Source organism: Takifugu flavidus, chromosome 1 (genome assembly GCF_003711565.1).
Source record: "Takifugu flavidus isolate HTHZ2018 chromosome 1, ASM371156v2, whole genome shotgun sequence".
Classification (NCBI taxonomy): Eukaryota; Metazoa; Chordata; class Actinopteri; order Tetraodontiformes; family Tetraodontidae; genus Takifugu; species Takifugu flavidus.
Window position 1 is genome coordinate 6831629 of NC_079520.1, and position 24209 is coordinate 6855837.

The 24209-nt window shown below is 44.5% G+C and overlaps 1 protein-coding gene across 6 annotated transcripts in view; it reads right to left on the reverse strand.

Moving 5' to 3' along the window:
- The window catches only part of epha3 (eph receptor A3), a 71731-nt gene that overhangs the window by 19179 nt on the left and 28343 nt on the right, over positions 1-24209 (reverse strand). For 5 of the 6 annotated variants that reach the window (XM_057036164.1, XM_057036176.1, XM_057036193.1 and 2 more), the window contains exons 4-10: positions 15169-15324; positions 12267-12623; positions 7235-7359; positions 3432-3594; positions 1542-1647; positions 1104-1168; positions 69-194 (exon numbers count right to left, since the gene is read on the reverse strand). In XM_057036164.1, the coding sequence (XP_056892144.1) occupies positions 69-194; positions 1104-1168; positions 1542-1647; positions 3432-3594; positions 7235-7359; positions 12267-12623; positions 15169-15324 (1098 nt within the window). The remainder of the gene's footprint in view (positions 1-68; positions 195-1103; positions 1169-1541; positions 1648-3431; positions 3595-7234; positions 7360-12266; positions 12624-15168; positions 15325-24209) is intronic. The other variant, XM_057036171.1, reaches the window with a different exon arrangement.

The window sequence follows — 24209 nt, forward strand, 5'->3', positions numbered from 1 at the left end:
TAGACATTTAAATGAAGCATGAAAGAAAGTGGCAAGCAACAACTAAGTGTCTCTGTGCTCATTCTCACCTGCTCCCACCACTTTATCAATGGCGATGCACGAAGCATCCAACTCCTTGGCAAACTCGTGCACGGCCTGGCTCGGGTCCTCGTATGTGTGCGGGTCAACGTAGGTCCTGATTCCTGGCAGACGCACTGCAGCCGAGAGGCAGTTTTATTAGATAATGGCAAATTAGGCAGTTATGTTTGATTCCAGATGTCGCTTTCACCAACTTGACAACAGTTTCCTAATGCAACATAAAACAGGACACTCCTAAGAGACACGTGACGCCATGCTAGCACCAAATGTGTACATGGATAATGGATGTTTACGGGTGAGTCTGGCCATAAATTGGGGAGTATCCCCTTTGACTTTAAATATCTGTCTTCACCTGCAGTCGTGCAAATATTCTTTGAAGACAGAGTTAAAAAATGGAACCTATCCTAGTAAATAAATGTATTCTTCATAAGTCCCAGCAGAGAAAGAGACTCTCTTATGACACAGATATATGTATTTTAAGGGGCAGAGGACAACCACTTTTCAGTTAGTGGGGTCAAGAGGTGGGGATAAGGAGTACGGCTAACAAATAATCTATTATCCATGAACTCTAGATGAAGAGCATCAAGCTGCGATGAACTAATGGGAAGATTAGGAAAATATGACCAAATGTAGCCATAATTCATAGTCATCATGTGATTATAATGTATCAGACTATAAATTACTTATTTTAGAAGAAATCTTTATTTTTCTGGAATATTTTCAAATTTTAGAACACATTTTCCCTGTTTTAAAGGAGGTGCAGCACTACAGTGATCTGAAAACGGTCTGATCTGGTGACCTTGTTGAATGAAGCCTTAAGGATTTGTTTGCAATTGGAGCAGGAAACCTCCCTCCCGGCAGGGTTTGGTCCGTCGACGCTTCTTATATCACCAAAGGAATCAATACAAAGAGGAAACCTCTGTTCTGATCATTTTCACTGCTGTTTGCCTCCCTCATGATACTCGGTGAGGAGTAAAGCGCAGAGAATAGAGCTCAAATGGAGCTTCGTTAGATCCTCTACTTACAGTGGCCGTTGCCAAAGTGCAGTCGTTTCTCATCAGGATGTTTGGATTTGCCGTGGCAACAAAACCTACCAATCAAAACAGAGAGAGGTTATGAGCGGTGCCATATCTCTTAATAGTTCGTGTGTGTGTGTAATACCAGCTCTTATAAGCCAAGTGAGGATAAGTAAGTCCTGTAATGAGCGGTGGATTTATAGTTTCTCTGAACAGGAACGACTGCCAACTTAAACCACATACATAAATACACATCTTAGCTTTCTGCTTTACACGTGCACACCTCGCCCCGTACAGATGTTCGAGTTTTTTTGTGAACCTATATATGGATGTTAGGGGAATATTCAGCAGGGATTCAAAATGGCTTAGGATCGTGCATCATGACAAATGTTTCTGCAATTAATAAAACAAGGGTGGAAGTTTAAGATTACTGGCTTGTGGACAGACCTGCCAATCAGGACGTAGAGGAGCACCGTGAGGAGGATGATGGCCACGGCAGAGGATATGGCGATCAGAACAACCTGGCTGTTCTCGCTGGAGATGGAGAAGGCTGCTGAAAGGCCGAGAACAGCAGATATTGTTATAGATATGGTAGATATGGTTTTCAAAAAACAAAGGTGAGACTCATATTGTGACATATGACAGGAAATTAACCATATAGAGAGTTGTTTGGATCATTATTGAGGTGATGAGTGCACACTGTAAACTAAGTCTGTCATCCGTAAAAGCGTCAGCTTTATGGTTGCTTAAAATTAAAATAGCTGTTAGTGGAGCTAGCAGTTGCTGCTGCTGCGGAAATCATAACCTTGGGAGTTGTTGCGGGCAGCTTAAGCAAACATGAACATGGCTAGAAAACACAGTGGGACATGGCCTGAGACAAGTGGAGGGCAGTTCGACGACATATATGATGCCGTGGGATTTACAGGCTATGATTTTGTGCTTGACAAAACACAGCAAATGGAAGAGTGAGAAAGGAAAGGATGGAAAAATCAACAGAGAGCGAGTGTCCGGAATTAGGCAAGGACCAAAAGCAGGAAACAAGGAACCATCTTCGATTGACAGAGAGAGAGAATCAAGTTAATCTGAAAAAATGGGCACATTCATTGATATTGGGGCTTAAATGCTCAAAAAGCAACTTTGAATTTAAGGGCTCTTCTTGGCATCTGTCTAGGACAGAGGTGCTCAATAGTTCGATCGCGAATCACCAGTTGATCGCGTGGCAATAAGAAAAATAGACGTCAGACTATCATCCATCAATTCAGCGATATAAAGGGCAGCCAGTCAGATGACATCTGAATTTTGTTGACACTCAGGTCGCCATGCATGAGCAAACAACGGCTCTAAGTGCAGTAAAGCTAACAAGCTAATCAGCTTGCTACCGCTAATTTTTCGCTTTCGTTTTTTTTCTCTTGAACTTAAAGTCTCTAGAAATTAGTGGGGGAGCTGGACCATGTAAGAAGAATAAAACTTCGATGATGTTTTCAATGTGCGTTAGCCTCAACTGCCAGTCTATTATCGCAATAGCAAAGGGAAATTTGGAGCTGCATTTTCAGACTGTTCATGGAAAATATGACACAGAATTCCTGCTGAAAAGCGAGCCGAGAAAGGGGAAGGAGTCCCAGCAGTCCTTTATCAAATGTACATAGTTAATTGTGTTGTGTTGTGTTGTGCAACATATGTGGTTATGCAACATCAACATAACTTGTAAGAATCCTCAATATATTTCTGAATAAATATAATAGGTTGGTCATTTTGACCTGGTCATTTCATAAGTAGCTCACATGCTGAGCACCCCTGATCCAGAACAGACTGAATATGGTGTGGCGATACGCAGTATCTTACGTTACAATCAAGGTCGTCTCTATGCTTTACAAAAAACTTAGACCCTAGAAAAACAACTTTTAACAGGAAGAAACCCTGAGCAGAACCATATGGGGGAGCTCTGCTGCTGATACTGGAGGAGATTGGGAGATACGGCCTGAAGAGGAGGGAGGAGAGATGGATACAGCATGCATGGAAATACATAGGGCACTTGTAAATGTTATATATGTCACCCTGAAGACGTTAGTCTACAGTGCGGGTGGTCAGTGGGCTGAGGAGGTTACAACCAAACAAGACCCTTTACACAGACGCTCCAAAGGAAATGCAAGTGTTCGGCATCTTCCCAATGTGGGATTGGAAATAGGATCTTTCTGTATCGGCACAATGGTGGCCCATAGTGTCTCAGGGATTAGTGGTTTTCAACCTGCATTAATCAGAATAGCCAGAAACTGAATCTGGCTTTAGTTTTGGGCGTAAATCAAATACTGTAAAACATGAAGTGTGTGCTGCTCTTACAGTCGGGGCTGGTCTCAAACTGGATACTGGGGCTGCTGGCTCCGTATCCAGCAGCAGTTCGAGCTCTGATCTGCAGGAGGTATGCAGTGTTGGGCTTCAAGCCATTCAGAGTCACGTTACAACCACGGGCACGGAGAATGGTGTAGCTGGTCTCCTGCTCCTCCTGGAAGACAAGACCGATGCAGAAAGAAAATGATGGAGACGTAGTTTATGCATGTAACACTGTACCGTAATTTAGTGCGGGTTGGAGCTATTAGAAGGCTATTATTACAACATTCACATATGAAACGTACAATACAACATGGCACACATCAACTGTGAGTACATTTATAAATATAGTACCATTTATAAATAAAACCAAAAAGTCTGGCACTTTCTACCCAATCTGATGAATTATGCTCTTTATATTTTATGACTTCTCTCCTACTGATCTCCACTGATAAAACAACAGTGGGATTTACACAGCACGGCTGCGTCAGGCTCATTGTTTCCAGATGTGAGGGAAAAAGTGGTTAAAGTCAAAATCAGGCAAGGAGGTAGACGAGGTTGGGAAGTAGCGCCTTGATGTTTGCCGCGTGCGGTGTGCAAATGGAGGCAGTCTCTTTTAATTATCCTTTATTGTTTCACTTGCATTCCATCATAATTGTCACTTACTTTAGGGAAATTGTAAAAATTCCTATAATTGATGGATGTATATAAAATAAATGAAGCCTGTGGGAACAAAAAAATTCCAGAGAGTCAGCTGCATTATGTTCTGCAGCTCCTTTATGACGCGTCCTGAAATACAGAATACGTTAACTCTGTGTCTTCAGTTGTCACATCATATTGCAGGATTATGTAGAAAATCTGATTTTTTTCACTTTACAGGAAGCAGTTTTATGAGGAAAAGGGTAGACGGAGAGACACCACACAAAGGTCTCCTCAGTGTTTCTGTCGGGATTATCCCACTAATCCCCGTCCCAGACCGTCCACTACAGTTATACTGTCCCAGCCGCGTTACAACAAAGCCAATTTAATCGTAAAGTTGACCTATTGTGCAATATAAAAAAACCCAGGGCCATAAATCCTTCAAGGCTCGGTCCAGCGTTCGCTGGAACGCTCATTTCAGGAACAAACACCCGCGAGCTTCACACATGCGTGGAAAGCATGTGAGAGAAACTTCACACCCATCAAGGGAGTGGATCAGAGTTTTATGGCACACAAAGCTTTTTAATGTGTGAGTGGCTAACTGATACACCAGACCTGCAGTGGGACAAGTCTTCATCACAGCTATAAATCTACTCGCAGCTTGTTACGATTCTGAGAGAGAGAGAGAGAGAGACATAGAGAGAGAGAGAGAGAGAGAGAGAGATACTGAGGGAAATCAGATTAACTTTGCTTGGGTCCGTCATGCATGTTGCAGCCAGACAAACTATGTGATTGTGAGCTGTCAACTAAAACACTGCTAGAATTTTCTATGACCTCCTTGCAGCATTCTGCGTTGACAATCCAAACAAAGCTGCAGCAAATTACAGCCTGTTCAAGACAGACAGACACAATCAGACGCAAACCGGTCAATGTATCATTTCAGCTCGCGTTCCTTCCATCTAAGACTAAATAAACAGCCCAAATTAGGGCGGATTTGACGTTTTTTAGATCGCCGTGATAAAACACGGGGAAACAATCAGCAGAGTGCATTCCCACATTTTATTTTATTTTTTTACTAAAGGCACTTGGAGCGGCCTTATCGAGGGTCCGGTGCCCTTAAACAGTTGTAGCAACAGAAAGATCCTGTAGTTAACAAAAGACAAAAACACCTCAGTTGGGCTGGGAAAGTTTGTGACTGGGAATTCACAGAAATAAAAGAGTTCCGTGGTTGGGAAATGGACATGTGGTGCAGAGCCTGTTGAGAGGAACTAAATTACGTTTCATTAGGCGCTGAAGGGTTGGAACTGGTTTCCAGCATATCGACATCGGACACATGAACTCTGATACACAGATTCTTACGTTCTTTTGAGTTTTCAAATCTACGATGAAATGATTTAGTGCTTGTAAAGCTTTAAAGCTGCAAACATGACTCAAGCAGATTTTATGTAGCGACAAAAGGCATGGTGATATTAACTACTCGGTGCTGTGTTTAAAATACAATTCAGACCATTTTCTTGAGCCAAAGACACGTCTGTATTTTATTGACTTCTATTACAAGTGTGCTGTTATGAAGTAGAGAGTAACATTCTAAGACTGTGAGTTTAGCTGTTCCACCCATTCCCTTTCCTAAAAATTTATGCCCGCTAAAATAATCTAATAATAAATAGTATCATTCCATATGTTTCCTGAGACATTTTGATTTGATGCAACTTTGGTTAAACAAATTGTGCAATGAACCAGTGAGTCATTTTTACAACTCTGGAAAAGACGTCTGTCTGCAGCGCTTAAAGATATTTATGATGCTGACCTGTTAATGCCTCACTTAGAGTTATCATAGAGCCTCCGCTGGCTTAACATAACTCACCTGTTAGCATGCTAGCCTGGGATGATGTATTGGGTACACATGGAGGTGTGTGTTTTCATCCGCTGGCAGGAATTGCTACAGAAATCCCGTGCACTACTTTGAGTGTTTTTGTTTGGTTTTTTTTAACAGCACAACAACATTCTCTGACTTAAATTACTTAGTAAGCTGAAAAAATTACTTTAACAATGGTAATTGTTGATAAATCTTTACCCGGTTACCAAAAAGACTGCACACTGTGTATGTTTACTTCAAACTTTGGTGAACACGGGAGAAAGCCATAAACATATGAAAGCACAAAGTTTGGATGCTCTGTAATGTTTCATTTCACCATCCTGTTTATGTGTTTAAGTAATTATGTCCATGTATGTCTGTCTGAAAGTCTTTTACTCTCTCTAAAATGTGGTGTAGGTCTAGTTTTTGTCCTCCTATGACCCTGAATTGGTATTCAGGAACCCTGAAGCGTCCCACAGCCTGCCACACAGGAGGCCTCCGTCCTGGGTTGTTATGAGAGCCACAGAAAGGCTTTTCATATTGAGTTTGAGATTCAGGAGTAGGCGAAGCTGCAGAGAATCTGAACGCATGTTAGCATGTTTCCACAACTATCTCGGAGACGCGTTAGCAGGGATCAGTGCAGCGGCACACAGATTCTTATCGCATTTTTTTTCTAATCAATGTGGAGTCATGATGAGTCTGTTTGTGCAAAACAACACCTTTAACTGAATGCTACACTCATGTCTGACCCAGAATCAGCCATTAAATTTGCCTTCCGGGCCTGCTTGAAGATCTTAGGTAAGGATGGCTGAGCAGGGAACAGGGTTGGGAAGGGAAACAGCTTCTGTCGGCCTACTAATCAAGAGATTAGGGGCCACTATTGGCATTCAAGCACACGGCGATCTGGGTCGTCCACGCACATACACATGCACCGAACCTGCCAGGGTGATTAAATGTGCGTGACGGGCTAATTTCGCCATAAAATGTCAGCCGTGGCACAGTGTTGGTGCTGAAAGCCGCTGCGATTCGTTCTGCGCTAATTTCCCTCACAGAGGAATGAGCGACCCCACAGACACATTTACTGTCTGCCGTAAAACTTGTCTCCATTAGGGAGTGAAGGGGAGGGAAGGGAAGCGTTTGAGACTGACTGCGATGTAAAAGGGGGCGGTCTTCATCACAAAAAAAGACGCCGTACGTTTCGCTTGCAAGCCGGCTCTAAATCAACTTTTATTTTGTTTTGTCAGCATCCCCTAGTGGTGCTGACATTCATGACAGGAGCAAAGAACAGTAAAGCATCAGCAGAGACAAATCCTGCACCAACCTTTTCATAGTATTTGATTTCATAGTCGAGGATAATGCCATTGGGTCTCTCCGGCTGTTGCCAGGACAAGGAAACGCTGTTTCGGGACGTCTTCTCCTTCTTGATGACGGTCACCGGCGAGGGAGCTGGTGGGAGACAGATTGAAAAAGCGGGTGAGGGGCTTTATGGAGAGGTTCAGGGAAGGTTCAGTCAGCTGAGGCTTTACGCTCCCGGCGATTGTCGATGGTTCCTGTTTGGCTAACTCTGTTTGCTGCTCAATGGGGCTGCGTTCAAGGCTGACGTTCGGGGTTGAAGGGCAGAACAAGACGGCAAACTCTAAATCAAACATCAGCCTATGCAGAAGTAGCGGGCCATAAATGCAATCGATCATCTGCGTACCGTTGATGCGTATGCTCTGAAGATTCATCTTTAATGCTTTAAATCCCATGTTCAATGAAATATGCATGAATTAAGGCAGCAAACATTTATTTATTAAATAGAGGCTTCTTTTAGTCTCGTTATCAGAGCAAGTTATGAATAAAACCCCTGTTTTAGAGGGGTCATAAAGAGTGCTGCTTGTTAACTGAAACAACTTTTACACAGCGATCTCTGCCCAAATGCTCGACTGTTCATCTCTCACCTCCACTCTCTCATGCCCAGAAACCATAGAAACCGTGTCCGTCTCCCACCACTGTCCACAAACCTTTTAGAGCTGTGATTTCCCCCTCAATGATCCTTCATCCATGCACTACATTACCTTTAGGAGATCACATGGCCTCAATCTGGAAATTCAGCACATCCCTGCCTCTATCGAACCCCAGGCCTCCCCCCCGCCCCCCACCCCCCGCTCCACTTCTTATTTCCCTTCTTTACTGCTCTCTAATTGCCAGGCAGCTCCAGGGCCAGCCCAGCATCTGAAGGCATTGACTTTTAATTTTATTAGACCACAGGAAAAAACATGTTTGTCTTTGAAATGTTCGAGCCTTCCTTGATTATGCGTCTGCGGAGCGTGTGTTTTTCCGTGTTCTTTCCGTGCACATACTGACGGGAAAGGGTTTTTTTTCCCTTTTTTTCGTGCCTTTCTGTAATGAATCCAGATGGGAAGAATCTGTTTCTATACCTCTGCTGCTCAGCCCCTCATCTCCCTCTGGTTTTGATAGGGGGGTGAGGCTGTGCTTTTTATTAGCTCTGCGGTTTACGGTGGTAATGATTTACCGCATCGGGGTGCCTGGAGGCAGCTTTGAGCTCATCTCCTGCTACATTTCTTGCTTCCCACCCCTCCTCTTCCTCTGCATTTCTATTGACAAACACTTCATTTGCTGCCACTTGCTGTGGTATTACTGACGGAAGGCCCCGTCCATAGATCACCCTCAAAGATCTGGCCCTCATTGTCCTTCACCTGCGCTTTGAGGGACGTAGCGCAGCTGCTGGAGCACATCCTTTTATTTCGTTACTGTCCACATGTGCTACTGGAAATTTACAGAGCGGGTCTGAGGGGCGGATCAGATGATTAATGGGAAAAGATAAAAAGGGGTTGCTCTATTTATTTAGTTGAGTTTACATTTTAGATTGTTTCATTAACTTGGACTGAACCGTGGGCGAAGTTTAAAGGGGAAATGTCTGAAATGTTTGTGGAACAACTTCTGGTCACAAGCCAAAGCAATTAAACCGAGTTAAGATCTATTAGAGTTTCCCTTTTTTCTCCATTTTATCTGCCGAAACCACCTTATCGGCCACTCCATTCCTTCGTCCGTGCATTTTAGTTTCCTGGATTTTTAAAATAATGCTTGTTTCGTATTAGCGATGAATTTCTGGAAAATGTCAGCATGACTAGAGAACAGAGATCCCAACTGAAGGTTTGCGTCGTGTCTTCCATCTTTTATACGGTACAGTTTTGACTCAATTACCAGTGAAATAATGTAGATTTGTAAAGAGAACCTTGAAAAACTCGTTCCCCAGTGCATTCCAGCAACTATCCTCGGCACTGTTTACATCTATTGTTTGGAAGATGCCTCTCTGCCTACATCCAGTCACGCTTTGTCAGAATGTTCTCGCTCAACTTCACACTCTTGTGTGTTCACACACTCGGTGTAAACACGCGTGTGGTGCAATGAGACCGATGCCACCAGCTGTCTCAGGGTGGTCACCGTTTCTGCCGTATCCTATGAATAACCAGGACGAGACCAAGGATTCCTGCCTTTCCGTCTGTCAAACAAAGATCAGCGACGGTCTCTGCTGTTATTATTAGCCTCCTCTAAACAGTGAGCACAGCCACTTAGTGGAGTTATGACAAAAGGGCCAACGGAGGAGGGCTACAGTACCTTCACTGTGCTGCCAGGACACATTGCTCCTTCCCAGGGAAAGGCGTAATCCCACTTTTAACAGCTTTGGCATCTGTGTGTGTTTATGTGAGGTAGAGTGTATGGGCGAGATGAGCGAGTCCACTGACCTACCTAATCCTCGTAAACTGTGGGGGCTGATGGAGAGGGTGCAGCTGCAGTGGGAGAACGAGGAAGGTGTGTGTTTGTGTGTTCAACCTACAGTAGAGGAAGACCCCGACGCCGCTCCTCTGACGAACACTCCAACACTAAAAATGATCTTAATATTCAGAGCACAAACTGCCATCTTGGTTTTGATAAGTCCTCTTCAAATCTAATATATATTCCAATCGTAGAGAGAATCCTCTTGACTAACCACCCCCAGTTTATAATGCTTACTGACAGACAATTCCACCTCCCTGCCAAGCCTTTTTCCTCTTTTTATTTGCATTGTCTTCACTTAGAATATGTAAGTTTTCATCAGCGTTGCCTTTTATCTACATAAAATCACATTATCTGGGGCCCGGCGTACAGTATCTGCAGCCAAGACACGTGCGTGTGCATCCATATTTGAGATTCATCCCCGACTCCGTGCTGTCTTTGTCACATCGCTGACAACTAGACACAAATGCGGCGGGTCTGTGTGTGTGTGCGCTGACAAAATTCAGCATCTGTCCCATCATCACACTGTTGGGCTGCTCTTTGAAAAAAGTATGTCAGATTGGAGATATTTATTCTGACACCGCGTCCGCCGTGTGTAGTGTGCACAGTCAAAACCTGAAGCTGCGGCCTCTTCTGAGGGTTAAATCTCTCAGTATTAGGAGTCCAATACTGCCTGAGCTTTTGTGATGTCGTGATTCTCTGAACTGATTAATCCAACAACTGTCTGAGGATTCTGCCTCACCTTGAAACTTGATGTTTCACTAATTCGCTAATTCTCCCAGTTTAAGCGGGGCTATTAATCATGGCGATGCCCCGCACGCAACCTCCAGCCATCTGTCAACACAAATGACGACATCCAATAATCTTTCACTCGGACAGACACCTGGCAAGGTGAGACCCAGACAACAAGCCAGGAGCGGCTGTGACACTGAGTCACGGTTACATCCAATGAAGGCTCTCGATTTACCGGCGATCTTCGTTCCTACCCTCACCTATGGTCATGAGCTTTGGGTCATGACCGAAAGAACAAGATCACGGGTACAAGCGGCTGAAATGAGCTTCCTCCGTAGGGTGGCTGGGCTCTCCCTAGAGATAGGGTGAGAAGCTCTGCCATCCGGGAGGACTCGGAGTAGAGTCGCTACTCCTCCGCGTTGAGAGGAGCCAGATGGGTGGCTTGGGCATCTAATCAGGATGCCCCCTGGACGCCTCCCTGGTGAGGTGTTCAGGGCATGTCTCCGGTAGGAGACCCCGGGAGACCCAGGACACGTGGAGAGACTATGTCTCTCGACTGGCCTGGGAACGCCTGGGGATCCCTCCGATGAGCTGGAGGAGGTAGCTGGGGAGAGGGAAGTCTGGGCTTCTCTCCTTAGGCTGCTAGCGACCCGACCCGGATAAGCGGTAGAGAATGGATGGATGGATGGATGAATGATAATATTTCTTATTTCATGGTTCCTATTCCAGCTGGGTCCAGGCTCGGTGCACTTTTCATCCAAACTGTGACATGTTTGTCAATTAAATACCTAATAAATCTTTTTTTTTTTTTTTCATTTCTCACCTTTAAAATCTCCAAAAAAATATTTTCCCACAAGAAAAAAAACCAAAACTGCCTTAAATCAAAGTGTCAAAATCATATCTGCATTTGGACTAAAACTAAAGGTTTAATATTGCATCAACCTCCCGAAAAAGTGCATCCCGGTGGGGGGGGGGGGGGGGGGGATCTTGTAGCAGAATAAAAAAATTAAACAGAGAAGTGAGTGGAAGAACATAAATAGGGGTGTGGGTGTGATTTGGAAAGGAAATAGTATCCAGATGAGGCAGAAAAATGCAAGAACAAAGACGTGATCTAAGCATGAAGACACGACGAGCATAACGGCAACCTTTGTGCACACCAAAGTGAAAAACGATAACTGATGTAATGTGAATTTCGGAGGTTTTTACTGCGCTGACATACCTCGAAACACTGTTTCCCATCATCTTGTAATTCTTCTTAAGAACCAGGAATTTTAGGAGTACCCTTTTCACCTTCTATATCATTTAAGGGGTTTATTTTTTCCGATAAAGGACGGAGACATTTGATCCTATCGTTAAACGATAGAATAGCAGCCTGAGATTGTCTTGTAAATGTCCAGGCTGATGGTTGGAGTGCATGTGTTTGGAGCATTGGACTTTAGGGATGTGTATTCGGATTCTTTATGACATAAACTGGCTGGAAAGCAGGTTTGTCTTGGAACATCCAAACCAAATGCCTGAAAATTCATATAAACCGGAGTTAGAGCAGCAAAACATGTCGAATTTCTGCTCGATATGTTATTGTAGTTCCAAATTAATCATTTCAATAAATCTTCTGTCCAAAATATGTTTGATTAGAGATTCGCCCTGTGAGTCAGAGTCCTGAAACCTGCGGCCGGAGCAGCCATGACGGAGGACTCGCCAGCGTATCACCAGCTGGAGTGAATGTTTGGAATGAAAACAGGCCTTTAATAACATGTGGTGCGCCGTTATTTATGTACGTTCCTGCCTGATTATCTGACCGCATGCTTTAATCCCACTAGAGCTCAGCTGTGGCATCTCACCAGCTTGGTTGGTGGTGATGGTGACGGCGGCGTACTGCCTCATCTTCGGAGCCAGCGGCGACACTCCGTTCTGTGCTTCGATCTCAAAAGTGTAGTTAGTGTGGGCCAGGAGGTCAGCGACGGTCACTGTGGTGTTCTGGAGGCCCGCCGCCCTGGGCAGGAAGCGGACGTTGCTGCGGCATGGCTCGCAGAGCTGGTTCAACCCACCGCCGCCACTGGGGGCGCTGCGGCAGCGCTTGCAGACGACGGTGAAGGTGATGTCCCGGCGCCCGCCATTGTCCTCCGGCCAGCTCCAGTCCAGGATAACCGAAGTCTCATTGATGGAGGATATCACGTTCCGGGGAGCTGAAGGAGGACCTGGAGGATGAGATGAAAGTGAAAGGAAGCAGAGGAGGACGAGGGAGGAAGAGAGGCAGGGTGCACCACCCTGAACCGGAGCATCCTTCTCCTAGGACACTCAAAGCTGTCTGGTTTAGTTACTGACAACCTGCTGCAGTAAAGCCTGAACAGCCTTGAAAATGAAACTTTACTCATCTTTCCTTCCTAACACCAAAGACTTTTGACAAGAAAACCAAAGGGGGGACACGGCTGTGTTAGGGCACCAGGGAAGGCTTATCACGCCAGCTTCCCATGACCTATTTAATCTCTCATGCTGTTATTCAAAAAAACCATGCAATACATGCAGCGCACATGTATTCCTGCTGGAAGCTGTCCAACACTGAGCACGCTGTGCTGGCTTACGCGGTCCAGGGCCTTCGTGAGTTTTGAGTCTACGGCAATTTGGAGCGCCGAGATCAGTTTTCCAAAGAGAAAATCTCCATTTCATGGGGTCTTTAAATCGCAAAGGCAGCGTGTCGTCGTGGTTCTCCCTTAAAAGAAGTGTTATAAAGCCGTTGCCGTACAACCAGTACACAAACACCTCTGCCGGGTGTGTGTGGTGCAGTGTGATTTCAATATGAGCCTGGGGACGTAACGTGGTATGTGTCTGTTTCCTTCTTTCATTCTGGATCAGTTACAGAGCAGAAAGTCACGGCACAGACGGCACAAAAGACGCCTGTTGGAGTACGACTGGCATAAAATAAAAAAACGTCAAATCTGTCTGAATAGTTCCACATTCCCATATTGTATATGCTCAGACTGCGATGGCACGATGGGCAAAACCACCAAGTAAGTCTGCAGAAAACTCAGGCAGGAAAAGAAGGAGGGAGAAAGAACAAAGGGCTTCGGATTCCGTCTGGAGATAAAACTGCTTTGTTTAGTCGGTTTGTACCGACACAAATTTAATTCGGTGCCAAAGTGAGCGCAGCTCCTGTCTTGATAATCAAAAGGCTCCAAATAGACTTATCAAAGTCTCTTCCAGCGTTGGAGAAAATCCCGGGATGACATCGGGGTTTCCTCTTAACACAAGAAATCTAACGTGACTGCAGTTTAGAGGCAGTTCTGTAGCTCCTAGACTCAATGTCCAAAACCGTTTGGGAATGGGAAAAACCTGGCGATCTGAACAACCTGTCTTTATTTATCAAATTCAAATGGGAGTCATGTAAAAAACAACTGCATTATGCTAGTGCTCCTTCAAAGAGGGGGTCCTCAGCATAACTGGGAATGATTTATTTTCTTTATTTGATAGGTTACAGATAATCCCTCAGTGTTCATGTCCCTTCAACAGTTCTAAAAGTTTAAAACCCCCAGTTCAGTCAGATCTGCTTTAGGGGCATCAGAGTTTATGGAGCACCATGGCTTGCAATTAGTCTAGAAATAAGGTTTGTACCCCAAATCTGATTAGATGAGAGCCTCAGTTCATTAGCTGGGAGCTGCTATCTGCTCTCGCTCTACAGGGTAACACGTCTATATTAGGGACTGCATTTCCTTTCAACGAGAGAATATTTTCCATATTTTCCGTTTGCACCATGACAGTTCTCTGGCTAACCTTTGCGTCTGACTCCGCTGCCCATATCAACCTCGTGCAAATTTAATCCCTGTAAGATGTTACCTGCGCAGGCTAGCACATGCACACATGCAGGCAATCACAGCTTAATCCCAAATGTCAAAATAAGGCATTGTTGTTGAGATTAAGCATGTGACATGGATTATAGTGTGACGTGAGTCATATGCAATACCTCACAAAAGGACTTATTCTCTTTCCTGGAGAAAATGCTTCAACTTTCTGCTCTTAAAAAAGGGTTCGTGTTTCGATCACGGTGATCAGGTGGGGGGGTGAGCAGATTTTATTGGACTACAAAAGGACGTTCAGATTAATTTTTTAACGAAACAAGCTTGCTGAGAATGTTCAAAACGCTCTCATTGTACAGGAAAACTACACGGAAGACGTAATTAGTGACTTCGTTAAATGTCGCTGTCCTTGTGCGGTGCTAATTGTTTCTGCGCACATTTTCAAATATCCCGAATGAAACCTCTAACAAAGCACTGACAGCAGGAAAACACCCTCCTGAGATAATCGTGATCATTATCTCCTAACAATGCGTCCTTTCATTGGCGGCGCTAGCATCGCTCGACCCGACTCATTTGAAATGTTCCTATTTGACAAGATGCTGTTGAGATAATCACAACGGGGGCATTTCTAATTAGAATTCTGTCTGTAGCTGTGGGTGTCCAATTTGTATTTTCCACTCTTCTCCACAGTTATTCCCTCCCTCCCTCTCTGGAAAACCGACAAGCTGCCAAACCTGACAGAAGGTAATTTAGTGAATTTAGCCATTTTTGGTGGAATTGTAGAAAGTTTGCTGGAGGAATCTGAGTGGGAAAAGAAAGGATCAGACAGAGGCAACCAAAAACTGGGCTATTTTTATCAGTAAATTAGACCAGCCTCAGCACTATTACAACCTTAACTATGACCAAATATTTTGCTAAAGGGTCGATTAGGTAAGAAGAAATGCAAACTTACGGGTACAGGCCATGGCCACGGGGTCTCCCTCAGCACGGAAGTAGTTCTTTTCACAGCCACAGAACAGCGACCCCTCGTGGTGAGAGAAGCTGTGAGGCGGACATTTTGAACACTCCGTATTTCCCAGCGTGGACTTGTAGAAGCCCGGTTGGCACACTGGAAACAAACAAGATCAACAGATGGATGAGTGGTTTGAATACAAAGAAAAGAAAATGACAAAATCTCTTTTGCGTTTCTTAAAACAACATCCAGGGGCTGAACTGACGATAGTGGGATTCATCCTGGACACAGCCGGCTCATTAGGGACGGACATGAGTGCAGCAATATCGTTGAAAGAAAGTAAAAGGAACCGCAGTTGTGAGGAAAGTCCATAAAGTCAAACCCAAGACGCTCTGTCTTCTCGCTGCGGGGCATCAGTGCCAACCACCACAGAACCGTGCACAACATGAATAATGCAAATGGCCCATCAGATAAAGCAGAACTCCTATTAAACAGTATTAATCTGCAAACAGCAGCTCTTTTCCCTCACAACACGAAACCTCATGGAATTTTGCCAAAGCAGGTCAGGTTTTCCTCCCCTCCAACACCTATTGATCCTCGCCTCTCTACTCCTTCTAGGACGGGAAGTGTGTGTAATTAACAGTTACTGATTCACAATGTCTCCATTCTGATTTGTGCTGTGGATTATTTCCACGCAGGTCTACAAGCGACAGTCTGAGCTCTTTGTTGGGTGAAAAATGTGGAGACAATGACAGGCAGCAAATGCTTCTCCCTGCAGTCTGCTCCACTCTATCGATCAGTTGTTGAAATACAGCCACCGAACAGTAATGGTTTAGCATTCAGCTTCATGGAGAGCTTACACACTGCCCATCCATACCCCCCCCCCACCCCCCCACTAACAGATTAAACAAGTGTGTGCAGCAATAGCATCGTACTAACATGGTGTGTCTGCTCAGCAAAACACTTGGCTGTGGAGAAGTGTGCAGAAGCTACCGCTGCTGATGCTGCACCCAAATCTATCAGTGACACTGACACCGTGTTCCCGTGTCGCACAAAGCATCCACCCACCTCGTGTGTGTGTGTGTATGTGAAAGCGAGACAGACAGAGGAAGAGAGCGAGCGAGAAGGGCCCTAAGTAATACAAAGGAAGTGTATTTTAGCTGCCTGGTATGATTCCACTGATGGAAAGACGAGCACCGCGTTTCGCTGACACACGCAGAACCGACCGAGCTGATTGGCCGACGCAACGGGAAATTACACCTGACAGCCCGCGCCTCCGGCCAATCAGGAGGACGAGGTGGTGAGGGTACCACTGGGTCAGCAAAAATGCCCCAAAGGGCATAAGAACAGACAAAAGTTATGATGGATTAATGGGTGGCAGATTTCATCTGATCTCCCCTCACTTAAACAAGCTCTGACGGAGCAAACATGCCCCCAACAATTCACCCTTGGCTAACAACAAAGTCCGCTCTGTTCATTGGACGATTCAGGGCCGCGGTCCAACTGGACTCGTTCGGCTGCAACAGTCTCCCAGAAATGATCCCACTCTGGATTAAAAGCAAATCAACTGTCAGGACGTGATTGCAACCAGGGAAGCCAGAGAGCGCTGCAATGAACATACTGTTTCTGGAGAGGGAATCTGACTTTACTGAGGTTTGATTACAGAGTAATATCTGAGTCAGCTGCCAAGATTCAAGCCCATTTCCACGTAACCTGATGCATCGTTTACATGTGAAAATGTGTTGCACGGGGGACATTTGGTCTACCGTAATTTCTGGACTACAGAGCGCACCTGATTAAAAGCCGCATAATCTAATTTTAGAAAGAAAATCAATTTTGTACCTATACAAGCCGCACTGGATTTCAAGCCGCAGGTATCCCAGGTAGTAATATGAAAAACTAGATCGAAAACATTCAGTACCGGTAGATGTTTTTGTTACCGTAAGAGACGAGTCACTGACGAGTGACAAACAGGTAAGAAACAACAGCCACTCTCTTCTTAACCTTAAATCCAATTTTCATCACGTCAGGATTTTTTAACTTTTCTTTTAATTTAATCTACTCAGCAACATAAATATATTGTACCGGTAAATGCTTCTTTTTTCTAATGGTGTCTGTAATGCAGCTACCCTGAAATATACGTTTGTATCAGCGACACACAAATTACGTTGTTTATGCTTTTTTACTCAAACAATGTCTTCCAGAACGTTCTCAAGCTCGGGCCACCTGCGATGTTCACGTCTAAGAGCTTTTGTCGTCTTTTTGCTTTGGATCAGTTCTTCAGGCGGGCGTCTCCACCTTCTCGCCATTGATTACCGTAATGTATGCCTAGATTACGCGCGGCAGCTCGATTTCCTTCGTCAACCGCCAGAGTGATCGCTTTTAACTTAAAAGCCGCATCATCTGCTTCTTCTAGTATTTTTCATGTTGATGAGGGTTAGTAAAAATGTTCTACTAAATATCTAAATTGATGATGCTTTTGTTCACCTATGAATTTACCTGGTTTGACTATTTTTTAAACTTTATAGAAAACTATTCATTGTTGACTCAGTTGCAGGGCTGTATCCTCCAAAATCTGTGACGTACGCACAAAAACAGCAGCTGTGCCACAGGCGGCGCGCAGCTGGAGACACACCAGGGTGTCAGCGCTGAGGTATATGATCCGATGATGGACTTGTTTTGGTCTGATGAAGACTGGACTCATTGTCCAGAAGAGTTGTCTTAAAAACCACTCCTTCAAGGGGATGATGTTGTCAGAAAACACACAAAGAAACATAGCTGGTAAGCTCTATAACACATGGGAATGGGCTGCTCCAGGTGTTTTGTTCCCACGTGAGAACAGCTGACAGAAGGCTAACTGTGTAAAACCAGGCCTTGTCCAGGAGCTGCTCGGAGGAAGAGGAAGGTAGTTGGCAGTCAACGCTCTCCAAATTTCAGAAAAACAGCCATATCTCCACATTCATGTTAAAAATATACAGGGACTTTTCAGTGAGTAACACAGCCGTGAAACTTATTAGGCACTGAAAGGGCCCCATAAACTTCATGTGTAAAAATGAACAACCAAAGCTGCGTGTGACCTACGAGCCTTTCATATGACAGTATAGTGACATGTTGTATTTTCTTAACCACAGCTCTAAAAATATTTTTTTAACCGTTGGAAAAGGATAATAAAGTTCCCATTTTCTTTCGTGTGTGTGCGTGTGTGTGTGTGTGTGTGTGTGTGTGTGTGTGTGCCAGGATGAAAAGCAGCTCTGACAAGGCCTGATGGTAAAATCACATTGGCCCACAGGAGGTTAACTACTCATCTGAAGGCGAGCTGGGGTGTGTGTTGGCAGCGGTGTGAGCAGGAGCATGGGCGGAGGGATACGCTGTGTCGGCATATGACGGCTCTTTGCCTCCCTCCGGGCAAACAGATGCTGCAGAAATCTATATCATTGTTAGAAATGCACATTTCACAAGAGCATCAAGTTTAAATGGCATGTTCAGGGTTTTTATTACAGCCCTCGTGACACACACACACACAGACAGACACACACACATCCACACACACATACCTACTTAACACAGAGGCAATCAATTTGCAGTTCTTTCAGATCCCCACACAGGCGTAACACAGCGTCTAGCCTCTTTCACTAGAAAGTGAAACACAACCTCTTCATTCACTTTTAAGCAGAAGTGGACAAAGACACCCCCCCCCCCACCCCCCCCCCACACACACACACACACACACAAACACACAGAGCTGTAGCTGCCACGTGATATGTTGGTTTGTAAAATAACTAGGGCTGCAATTTGCTGGATCAATAGTGTAGGTCACAGGACACCAGCATCAATAATTAACATGGCTGCCAGCTATAGTTCAGTGGTCCCGCGCAGTCTCGCTGCATGCTAACTGAAAACCTGATGCGATGTTCCACTTTGCGAGCCTGCGCATTTAAACAAAGCCTGCATGAATTTGTACATAATCAGCATTAATCATTCATCTCAAAACTGCCGGCTTACGACCATTGAGCGAAGCAAAGACCGCTTCAGAAACGCCAGCACACGGAGTGAATATGGAGACGGGAGCGCCTGTGAGCGCTCGCATGTCTCGCTGTCTTCTTGACCTCATCCGTGACGCGCATCGATTGGAGTCACACTGGGCCTGCGGGAAATCCTTCCGCCCTTGACCTCCATCTTTCCATCAAGCCGAGATTCTGGTTTTTCCATTTTTTTCCTTCCCTAAACATTCAACACTGTGTATAGCAGGAAAAAGGCCTAATAATTGATTTCCTGTTTCGACACCACCTCCGTCTCTTTGCCTTTTGAATCTAACTAGATCCTAATGACTTTCACTCCCTCTCTCCTCCCTTTCTCTTCTTTTTTTCTTCTTCACCGCCCCCTCGTGTAAAACTCCAGTTCGCCTCTTTGATTTCCTTCTTCCGTTAACTCTTCTTTTCTAAAATAGAATGGCTTTCTTTGAAATGGAAAATTTATTTACACTGGCAGTTTAAGCCGTTTCCCTGGCAGTTTTATCCACAGCAACTTTTACAGTTGCAAGAAAAGCATTTGCTGCTCCCTGAGATGAAATATAACATTACTGCACCTTTTTTAAAATGAGTGGTCTTTATGTAATGGCTGACATAAAAAGCATCAAGGCAGAGAGTTTATTTATTACTCATTTGTCACTTGTCACCAGTGCTGAACTATTAAATCCTGTAGATGTATGTACTATTGGGAAAATGCTACTAATTATTGGGGAAACTTCAACGAAAGGCAACATAATAGACACTCAGGTAGAAAGTTGTTGGGCTCATTATACTGATTCCAGACAGACAAATGTGCCAGTCTGTATTTTGAGGGAAAGATAGAATCGTACATTTAATGTCACGGAAGGTAATATAACAAATGAAGGAATGACATTACATTTAGAATGATTTGTGAGTAGAAGAGCCTGAAACTGATTGCTAAAGTTTTAACAATCGATGATGATTTATGGTCATCATTGCGAGTCTTAAATGCTTCTTCAATTCCAGCCGCTATAACCCAGAATTATTGTCATCCACAGTGCCTTTTAGAAAGACTCCTCTGCAGTTATGACATGAGTAAGTGCCTGTATAAAATGTGACAAAAAGTGACAGAGACATCCATTATGCTGAATTGCAATCAATTTATTAAAGCTAACATGTCCATAACCCAATAAAATGAACTCAGTTTTGTCAGAGATACAAATGAGAGGTTATGTCGCGGCGTAAAGTGCTGCGTATTCCATCGCTCCTGTTCAATTACCGCGCCAATGGCACGTTAATCGGATTGGGAACATATTGCAGTTTATTCCTATAATCAGTTGAGAGGGCCGATGTGGCAGCATTGTGCGACAGCTCATGGTCGTCGGCAGGAATTTCCTGTGACAAACTAATCAGTGCACGATGAAGGCCTGCGTCGGTCTGGCAGCATTCAGTGGAGCAGAAGTAAGAGGGAGGATCAGCTGGGTGGGCAGCAGGAAAATCAATCACATTTAGTGGTTTCTCAGAGGGTCTGTTAGAGATCTGTACAGTATTTAAAGCGTAAACCGACTCCACCAAGTCACCAGGCCGATGCACCTTTTGAGATGGTCGCTACAAAACAGGAAAATTAAAGAGCAATCAAGCCTGCGACGCCAAAGCCTTGCACCCGGCTCCAGCACAGCACCAGAAAAAGGGGCCAGCAGATCGATTTCTCAGCAGGGCGCTCAGCTTTACCATCGATGTGACCTCATGAGCTGCATGACCAACAGCCGCAGAAGCGAGCTGGCTTCATCAGATAAGTTGTAAAGGACCAAATTGGAGCGCGTGGTGCTAACTGCGGGCTAATGGCACCGAGAGACCTCCGCTATTCAAGTCTATTTATCCATACACACTCAAGGAGACTCTTCTGCTGCTTAGTTGCTGAGTTTGTTTGTGAGGGTGTGCCCGGAATACCAATCTTTATAGAAACCAGTTCCTGTCGATGAGGAAAAAAAGTAGCATGTGTGTGTTTGTGTGCAGCCCGGCACATTAAAGCTTAATTAAGTGATCTAATCCATCAATATTTGCATAATAAAGAGCCCCAATGAGAAGGATGAATGGAGGACAAAAGGACGATGAAGAAGATGAAGGAAGGCAGAGGTGGTGGTGGGGGGGGTTGAAATAGTGGTTTCAGAGAAGAAAAATGAATAGTAAAGAAGCACTCCAAGCTGCAGCGAGCCATCAACAAAACAGCAGAACAAGTGTTTGGGATGAGGAGTGATAGATCTTCTCAGATGTTTTCAGCCCAGCGATTGGCCATAATTACCCATCAACCCCAAACACAATTATGTCCAGTAGATTAGAAGATTAGAAGAAGGTTAATGATCAATGCTGTATAATCACCAGTGTGGCTAAAGTTCCTGCACTAAATTAAATCTTAATAGAAGTTATATTGGCCGTCATTTATCAGTATAACCTTATTAAAACAGGAAATTAGATATGACTGAGCCCACTTTGTTTACTCCATTTCTCTTTTATATTCACAAACTCTTTTGAGGAGTTCAGGCCAAACCTGGCATCAGGTGTCACCCATTAAATCCAGTAATGCTTAAATGTCAACAGTGAGGAAACCAACGGGACAAAGTGGGAAAAAAATACATAATTAAAACAGGTCGGACGCTGATGCAAAGCGGTTGGTGCGCGGCTATACATGAAGGACATTAAAGTGGAGCATCACAGAGCGAGACACCCTCACAAATTCAGGAGCACGGATCAGCTCCCAGCTGCATCCATCAAGGAGGACAAAAAAACTGTTTCCTATACTGCACACTCCAGAAGTTAGCCAGGTCAGCCTGAAAATCCAGGGCGAATGGCACAAATTGACCAAACACGCCAAGACGACAGAGGCCGAGGGAATGGAGACACAGGGAAGGAACATAAGAATGTACCAGCAGACAGCCACACATGCACAAGCGGAGGCACGGAGACCATTTGTCCTGACCTGCCACACACAGTGGCACCGCCGCACAATCACTGTACGTGTTTTTATCTCTGCGTGCTTTTGTGCTTGAAGACGACGTCGGCCCCGTGGTGACCTCTCACTTGTGCTCGATCACACATGCTCATTCCGTGGGTGCACTCCGTGGAAACAGCCTAAACATCCTTAAACCAATTTGCCTCCACTCGTCCTTTACAAGACAATTGTGCTGCTTTGAATAACAACCGATAACCAGACGTTTACAGCACAGGCGATCAGCCAAACACACAGGCCGTCGTCGTCTGGGTGATTTAGATTCGGACGCAGCATTGTAGTGTAAAGCCATGTGTGACAATAGTAGCCGATGGCAACCATGTCACCATCCCCATGCTGGCATGGGAAAATAGATGTATGCTGTTCTTTTCTTGGCTTCCCAAAAACAAGAGATAAAATATGTTAATGAGCAAAAAGACCGCATTCCCTTTGTCTTACTGTCCTCTGAGATGGGACGGCAGGCTTGCAGGTCTTCCAACATAAAAACTATTCCACACTAAAGGCATGTCCATTTGAGTAGAAAGAAACACATCCATGCAAATCTGATTGATGGCATGTCAGTACTTTGCATGCTTACGGGCGCCAGGCCAGCAGGGGGTGATCACCTGTTAAACTTGCCAAAGAGCTGGAATGTTGCTGAGAAAACCACCCAGGTTAACGAAAATACTGATTCATTCGCAATTATCTGAGGCATGATCTTAAACTAAGGGATTTTCTGGCACACTGGGATACAAAAATCTAATTTATTTAGTTATTTATTTGTACTATTCTGGGAAACAATGAATGATTGTATTGTATCTACATATGCATGTAGCTATAACATATACATCAGTTTGTTGTTCTCAATGTTGATGTTGGCCTGAATAACAATAATATCAACTCGTGAGCAGCCACTGATCAGATAGAGAAGCACAATTTAGAATTAAGGCAGATTTCGATGGCTGATCGTGGCTTTGCTGTGCTGCAGAGTAGAATACGTCACTTTTGTGACCATCACAGACAGTTACAGAGATGGGGCGCCATAGAAGGAAGGCTGGATGGAGTGAACAGCTGTCTACCTATACATACTTATGCATCCTAGCTGCTGCAGAAGATTCCTCCAGTGTCTATTGTAATTCTGATGACTCGACGCCCATATGGCTGCTGACAGTGATCGCTAAAGAAGCTGCTCTGTGGGCTGAAGTCTGGGCTGAGGAGTGCAGGAAAGCCCACCAGGGAAGACCACTTTCACTGCTGGAGCTCTGGGGAGAAACTGAAGGACATACCCTCCTCCATGAATACACTGACAGGAACCTACACACCAGCCCCAGTACATGACTGCTGCCATATGCTAAAGAGCCCCCAGGCTCCCCTTACTTCAGACAACATGACATTCTGACTTTCACATTGCCCACCGTGCTGCTCTCACTGGGATCGAAGGGCTTCCGACTGGCGAGAGGATGAAAAATAAAGAAAATGGAAACCTTTAGTTCTGGAAGTACTTTCCCAGCTCTTCCATTTGGAGCCCGAGCATAAGAGGAAATTTAATTTATAAATTCATGTTAATTTTCACCATCTCGTGTTCTTAGCCACTGGCCGAACAGTTCCTGGTTCAAATCTGACCCACTTTTCTTTGAATAATGTTGGGGATTATAAATGGCTTCAGTCTGATATAAACGGTGATAACATTTGTGCTTTGCAGCTGGAATTTTCAACATCTGGTTTTGTATTTGTTGCCAGTGGAAACTAGAAAAGGATTGAATCCACTTTTATTTTCCACTATGCACTTAAAAATACATCTATTTGCCAGTCCAGGTGTGTTTTCCCTTAAACTTAAAGCTCTGGGAGGATTGTTGCTGAGAAAATGATGGGTATAGAAAAATGAATGTAAATATCACTAACTACGAGCACCATCTACTTTTTCTTCAATATTATCACGTCAAAATATATAACACCTACCTTAGTTCTCACCTTGAAAGTGAGCGACCCCCTGTGAACTTCTGACAGCTAAAGGAAGGTCAGATTCAGTTAAGATCTGAGAATTTCTTTGTGTGGCTCGTGCCCGA